The sequence below is a fragment of the Formica exsecta genome, unplaced genomic scaffold, assembly GCF_003651465.1.
Source record: "Formica exsecta isolate Colony F162 unplaced genomic scaffold, ASM365146v1 scaffold149, whole genome shotgun sequence".
NCBI lineage: Eukaryota > Metazoa > Arthropoda > Insecta > Hymenoptera > Formicidae > Formica > Formica exsecta.
In genome coordinates, this window is record NW_021848818.1 from 1,851,178 (window position 1) to 1,859,255 (window position 8,078).

At 29.6% G+C, this 8,078-nt stretch overlaps 2 protein-coding genes across 2 annotated transcripts in view; one reads left to right on the forward strand and one right to left on the reverse strand.

The window, feature by feature from the left end:
- The window catches only part of LOC115232695 (H/ACA ribonucleoprotein complex subunit 3), a 1,344-nt gene extending 1,074 nt beyond the window's left edge, over nt 1–270 (reverse strand). The window contains exon 1 of the mRNA XM_029802723.1: nt 68–270. Coding sequence (XP_029658583.1) covers nt 68–121 — 54 coding nt within the window. The 5' untranslated portion in view covers nt 122–270. The remainder of the gene's footprint in view (nt 1–67) is intronic.
- Nucleotides 271–1,222: 952 nt separating this feature from the next.
- The window catches only part of LOC115246347 (dystrophin-like), a 467,223-nt gene continuing 460,367 nt past the window's right edge, over nt 1,223–8,078 (forward strand). Inside the window, exons 1-2 of the mRNA XM_029825095.1 lie at nt 1,223–1,695; nt 2,864–2,954. Of these exons, the coding sequence (XP_029680955.1) occupies nt 2,864–2,954 (91 nt within the window). The 5' untranslated portion in view covers nt 1,223–1,695. The remainder of the gene's footprint in view (nt 1,696–2,863; nt 2,955–8,078) is intronic.

Here is an 8,078-nt window from a genome sequence, read left to right on the forward strand (position 1 = left end):
GTATCTTTATTTTATATATAAAAATAATTATATATAAATAATTTTGTACATTTATCATAATAATTACCTTTAAAGTATATACTCGATCTCCCTTTTCATTCAAATAATACATGAGATACATTTTGGAATATTGTTTTTTTTTTATTTATGTATCTTTTTATATTTTGTATATAAAGTGATATAAAATACTTTTCTCTTTCACACGTGTTCAAACGTCTTTTTTCTCGTTAACCTATTTTAATTATATCATACATTGGAAATTATTTACAGGAAGATGGCGTTACATTAGCGCTTATGCTTCTTGCACATAGAATATGCAGTAATAAGATACGACAAGAAGTGACGAGCCAATCACATTTTGCTTTTTTGTAAAAGCGAGAATCTGATTGGCTATTGTGTCGTTTCTTACCCATGTGCACATATTATCGCAATCATGTGAAGGAGCCATTAGTACTGCATCGCACTGACGTCATTGCTGTATTGCAAGCATCGCCAGTTTGAAATGATTTCGCGCTGAAAAGTGCCGGTGTACGTTCGTTTTCTTAGTGCATTATTATATTTGCATTTGTCTTATACTACTATGTATAATGTTTTGCACACAGTAAGTTTTCTTTTAATACTCTAGAAAAATAAAATTCGATTAGTTGACAATCAGTCTGTCTGATAGATTTGTATAAAATGTGATACATAGATGAAAAATCAAATCATCATGGATCTAAGAGAATGGATGCCACATTCTTGCGTTCTGCATATTTTATACAAAACGTAATTACTTGATTTCTCCATGTAATATGTGCCATGCCTGTCTTATGCAGTTGTAAAATCTATTTGAATACAATAATAATAGAAAATTTTTTGTTTACAGCTGCAAATTCATTTTTCTCGCTGAATAAAATGTAATATATATCAATAAGATTCCGATGTGGAAGATATTTTATTCATATTATTTACGCAATATCGGGCTGCTGGTGCTTATCGTCATAACCAGTGTTATTGCCGTTGATACATTTCAAAAAAAAATTCGGAAACAGGATTAAAAATTGTGGCGATTAACACTCGAAATGTGATAAAGTCACACGCAAAATTTAGAAATTTAGATAAAATACATAAAAACACTTTTATTATAACATAATTTAACAAAAGATTTTTATTATACATTTCCATCATTCTCTTGTAAATCATCTGCCGACATTTTTGTCTAGTCATAAAGATCGATTGATCCATCGGTTAAAGATCGAGATCATCAAGTAAATAAAAAGTAAACTCGATGATTCTCAACCGAGATTTGATCTATATACATACATATTATCATATTTATTATCATTCTAACAGGCTTCGCGATGTCGTGTGACAGACGTAGGCGCGACGATATTTGCCGGTGATTAGCCAGGAGGAGATGAACAGCCGCGCGCACTCGCCGGCAGCGAGTACAAACGTGTAGGCGTACTTATACTGACTGACAATTCCTCCTCGTGTCTCGTGTGGCGAAGTCAACATATAGTAAGCATCCACGATGCACACAGGCGGACGCAACGAGAGCTGTCCGGATAGTCAGCTGGGGTGTCACTTCCGTTGACAGACAAATCACTGTCAGTGCACAGTTTGTCGGTTTATCGTCCGTGACGACGCTCGGTGCGCGATTTGCCCAACGACGCGAAAAGCGCATTTTTCTAATGTCACTAGAACATTTCCGAGGTAAATAATGATTTATAAGAAAAGTCGATTATCGCATTGTGTCGGTCGCAAAATGATGCATTCCGCGTCGCGAGTTCAATTTCATGGTCATTGAGAGTGAATTATAACGATGAAGCGTCAGTTATGAATATTGGATGCATAGAAAATATCCGTGTTAATTGTTATTGTCATCCATTGGGAGAAGTAGTCATTGATAGTGTTAACGTTGTTTCCTAATTGTTAGTAATTATACAATAGGAAGCGCGTCATTATTCGCAATCTGTGCGAAGGTCATATGTATATGTGTGCAGGTAGAAATCATACGTAGATATGGGCGCAACGAATCACTATTAATCAGTGAATTTGTATAAAATAATTTATCCTTAATAAAAAAAAAAGTATTATATTGAAAAATCATGCAAAAAGTCTTTAAAATTCATTATATNNNATAATATATATATATATATTGTTACATCTGCGAGTCGTAACAATATATATGAGTTATCTTAAAATATAAAATTTTATCAAAAATAATAGAAGCAAATGTGTCCGCGTAGAAGTAAAAAGAATTTAATCATAATGCGCGCATTGAAAAATCGGGAACATCTATAAGTAATAATAATAATATCTTTTAAAACAATTATACATATAATAATCTGAATTGACGGTTTTTTAATTTTTTGATGAACATTTTACGAATTTTAAGTAATCAGTAAATTTTTATGTAATCAAAAAATCCATGATAGGTAATATAATTATTACTCTTAATTGTTATTTACATCATTAAAAAACTAAATAATGTCTTATTTCATGTTTTTTTAAGTATATAACAAGCTCAAAAAGTGAAGCTAAATTATTTAGATAATGATATAGTTGTACTTGTGAAATATTGTATTGTGTGCAAGTACAACATTCGAGTCAGTTTGAAAATTGTATATATAATATACATTTGTGATAATCTAAAGCTTACGAGAAAATTGTTATTATACTGATAGAAATAGTAACTTGTTCATATCAACCTCTGTCCATAAAAAATAATCGTGCTGATATCGTCAGAGCAACTTTAAATCTGCCTTACGCTACTAATCTCATTCAGTCTAGCGACTAAAAGCGATCGCGAATCGTGCTGCGCATTTTTAGAGTTTGCTAAATTATCGACTGTGACTGTCACGTGTGCGGTTTGTTTTAGATGCAGCGGAGGAAAATTCGTTGGATTATTCAAGTATCGGAAGAACCGCAGCATGTCGAGACCGTCGAGGAGCAAATCTTAAGCACGAAAGGTAAGAATAATTCAAAGAATAAGAAATTTCAAGATTCATGATTTAAAAAGTGATCCTAAATAATTAAAAAAGAAACTCTAACATTTTAAAGGCTCTTTGAATGTTATTTAGATATCTTTTGCATTATTCATTACACTACGTACTTACTTGCAAATATATCAATCGCACAAATCAACTGTCTATAGCGGCTTGCAGTTGTACACTGTTCAGTCAGTGTGTAGTTATTCAGTCAGTTAATGTATTTATATTTTAATTTAAATTAAATATATTTAATTCGTTCGCGCGCGCTAAAACATGGGTAATTATTGTGTGTGTAAAATTTTTACAATTAGAATTTAATTGATATACTATATGATCAAAGATAATATCTGAATGCATCTTTGGTTGTGTTGTATCATAATATTGAGATAATATAGTTGTCTAATAATAAATAAATTATATTACAAATAAATTAAATATTATAAATTTGGCAATGGTTTCATTGAAAACGTCTTATTTGTAATAAACGGTAATATTTAGAATTAAAGAGGAGATTCTATATAAGATTGACATACGTAAATTATTACATATATAAATGAATAATTTGAACGCCAAAGTCTACATCTTTCTATGAACTTTTGTTTTTGAAGTTTTATTGAGCACAATTCCTGAATGCAGATATCTTAAGTTGTATATTTGGTCTGATAAGAGAAGGTCGTGACATATACATAATATATCAATCATACTGATTTTTAATTCCGATTTCTTTACAAGTTCTTATAAAACTGCCGTAAGTGATATATAAAAAGCTGAAAAATTTAAAACATTTAGTTGGATCCGTGTCTAATTGCAGTTAATAGTACTTTATTCAATCTATCACGTAGAATCTTTTGATATAACGCATGTCGTTTACGTGATTATAAATAGAAATGATCGGTGCGATATTACGTTCTCGCATCGCGTTTTATTCAACGTGTGCCTCATTTTTCAGTATAACATCTTTTTATAGATGATTACTATCCTCTTTTATGACCATAGTTCCTCCGGTTTATGAATTACTCTGTCCGCGCTCTTATTTTCTCCCTTCCTTTATTAAATTTGCTTTAAAACGTGTAAAAAAATTTTTACGTGCGAAATACGAATATTGGTGGCGCCGATAACGTAAACTCACGCTGATATTGAAGCAATTTCGTTCTGTGTACTTAACTGTTGGCAAATAAATCTAGCGACTGCTCTCGGCGGTGGATGTCCTAAGGCGCAATCGGTGATGATGCATTCGTACGAAAAGAGATTATGCTATCGTTCTTTATCTATAATTTTATTTCTCGATAATCGGTACGATATAAATCGTTAATATATCGGCAAAATCTATAATTCAAAGAAATAATAGGATATATGGGAAAAAGTATTCTTTTGCAAAGTTTGTGTTAATATATCTAGAAAAATTTAACTGTGTATAAATATTAATGAAATCTTTCAATAGAGATACACTTTGTGAGTTTTTATCGGGTAAATTTTATAACTAATCAATTATAGAAATCAATTATGTCAAAACGCGGTGTTTGATGCGTCGGCGCTACAACTTCTGGAGAGATCACCCGCATGGTCGAAATCTAGATACCGCGCAGTGTCGTAACGGGCTGCGTCCCATGAGGTCGTTCCAAGTTATGGAAAAAGTCGCTCTTATTATAGAAGTTCTCTAACTTCATAGACACGCTGTACTTTCCGTGGATCGCTACTCGGGAATAAGTGTTTGACAATTTGTGCGGAAACGAGTGAAATTAATATGTTTAGGGGGATGCAAAATTCTTTTTAAACAGTATCTGCAGAAGTATAATATGTATGGTAGAAAGCATAATATGTATAGTAGAAAACATTTTCATTGCTAAGCGATCGTAAAGATCTCGAGTGACGTTACCTTCCATTAGTAGATGAACAGGAGGATTTGTTGGTCTTGTTACGAGTCAGTAATCGAAATGTAATCGTTTTAAAATGTCGAGCGCATCATAAATTCTCTTCCTGGTTTTACGTGTTTTCCATTACAAGCTGATTTTATTCGTGGAAAGTGTTTCGTATCGGATGTTAATCAATTTTACTAAAAACTCGTAAATAAAAGATACATGCGTATAGTTCCGCAAGAGTATATTTTGTAAAGAGAGAATTGAAAATTCATATATACTATCAAATTATGTAATAAATTGATACGAGATATCATTTTTATATCGATTAAATCGACGATTATATCTATATATTGTTTCATCGTAATTGCCAATTTGACTTTGGCCGATTTAAATCACAATGCACGGATGTAATTAATGTGCAGTCAGTTATATCATGATGATAAATTCATGCACAGCGCTCATTTAATTATAATTATAAAAGCAATATATTGCATGCATATTTTTCTATCACTATATATTTCGAATTATTTAGCTATTCAGAGAATCCAAAGTTGGCTAATAAGTTATAAAATATCAATTTACATTTTGCAATTGTATTATATAATATTATATACAAAATTGATCGTAATATTTAATTATATATAGCGTAGCGCGTTAATGTTGCTTTTGCTTTCATATTTTTATATACGTTATTGACAATAAATGTCATAATCATTATTAATTATGTTAAGAAATTTATGCTATCGGTTCGCTGTGTGTGTATTAAAGTTTAATCGATTGATTTGAATGATTATGAAAAAATGTATAATAGATACATAATTAGAATATAATTAAAGATTGTGGTGAAATATAAATTCTTTCGCAAAACTTGCTGTATATCTACAATAAATGAAGTTAACAGAAAATGGATGATGATATATGTAAGTATAATAATCAATCGTTTAAAGTCTATTTTCGTTATTGCACGTTTTTTTATTATACATATATGTGATTCTTGTTAATATTAATTACGTGTGTATCTATATAATCCAGTTTGTCTATATAATTTTATAAATATTCTGAAAAATTCTCTCTGTCTCTCTGCTTTTTATTATTCGTGGTTCGAAATAACGACAAGAAACATTTTGATATGTGTGAAGCATATTTGTTTTAATTCAATATTATTAATTTGACTGTTGTTTAACAAAATAATCATTTTTCGTCATTTGTAAAGTATCGAAAATACTTGAGAAATAGTGCTCACAAATTTTACTCGTTAACTTTTGACTCGCTGTCTCGTATACTTATTGTTAAAAGGACGTGTACACAAGATTATCATAAATTACTACTCATCTTTATGTAAAACCACAAAGAGTTGATAAACCTAATTTAACTCTTAACTTGTGCAGTATCATAATATTATTTTTTTCTTCGCCATGAGCAGTTAAAAAGTTTTATAAAACAATTTCAATCACGAGAGAGAGAGAGAGAGAGAGAGAGAAAGCATTATAAAAAAAATTTAATTTTCTGATAAATATATGAAATGTCATAAGACGAGTCTTGAAAAAAGAGAAGACAGAGGCGTTTCGTTGCAAAATAAAATTACAGTAAAATTTGTTTACAATTTTATTTATTTATACGCATTAGTATTTTTAGGTTGGTTAAAATACACAATGACAGTGAGAATGTTAAAATGAATAATGGTGGCACTGTTTTCATGTTGGCAAACCATTGTTCTAAGTGGTCTAAATATTTCTACGGTTAACGGAATGTTTATTTTCTCCTGTCGAAAGCGACACGTTCCTTATGAAATTAAAGTCTTTCTATATTATCTTTTTGTATAAAAATGTCTAATATAAGATTTCCATGAACGATCAAAAATCCGAAAAACTTTAAATTCAGATTAAATTCAGGGATTTAAATATTAATTCTTATTGAAATTGCAGTAGAAATTACTTTGAAAACGCGCTTGTATACGTGTAAACTACATTTTAATTGTATTTTGAAATTTAAAAATTATTTAAAATTGTTTATAATATGCTATAATCATATTCGCTTATAAGAAATATTATGTTTGATGTAAAAAAAACTCTTATCGTATTATATCATTTAGGTAGCATTTACGTACAATGAGTGCAGCTAAGACGATAGTATAAATTATAAAAATGTTATAATAAAAAGAACGTGCCATATCGTAGACGTCTGCAGACAAAAATGGAGACATGTTCTTGAGAATTGTGTGGTAATCTTTTGACTATGTGGTGTGCCATAAGTCCTATAACTTTGGAAATAGAGGGTAGCTATCTCCTGAAATTGCACGAGTGGACACACACAAACACTTTTCACAATCAGATATATTCAAAGGCATGGATAGCAATCGAAATAATTATTTATTATTATCACAACTTTGTTGATATGAATTTTATTAGTAATTTAATTATTTTATTAAGATTTCTTTGATATTATATTTTATCACTCATTATATATATTATATCACATAACGCTTTATTATATCATATATTTATTTTTCATTAATAATCCTTTTGATGAACATAACATTTTTAATTATTACTTTGTCTAAAATTGTAGTTTACAATAAATTAATATTTTGACAATTAAAATTTTTAAAATCAAATATGATGATTGTATTACTCAATATTAATTGAATAATAATTAAAAATGAAATATATGAATGTGTTAAGCTTTTCGGCTTAAAGTCGTAAAAAAGTTCTTAATCCTTAATGTTAAATTAGGCTATATATAAATAAGCTTTTATTTAAACTTTTATTAATATATAGATTATAGATTATATAAAAATGAGTGCTAAAATATTATATAGTGTCATTCACTTTTTTTAGAATAATCCGATATATTATGTATATTTATATATGAATTAAAAGCTTTAAAATATGTACAGAAAAATACTGAAATATTGATGATTTGCAATCATCCATAACCATAGTAATATTAATTGCCATTATTATAAACAGATTCTAGATATGAAATTAATTAGATTTGTGCGCATAATGCACGAATCAGGCGTGCGACCATGCACAACGTTATCAGTGAAGCCAATATGTAACGACACATCAAGATAGTATCTCTGGGTTATTGACACGAGCATTTCCGTGGCACAATACATGCATCTACTATCAAGAATACAATTAGCATTGATACAAAATGTAGCAGTTTCATTGTATCAGTAGCAAAGATAAAAATTTCCGGATCAGCCAATCTATCTTTGATCTGGATAATTCTTATTCAA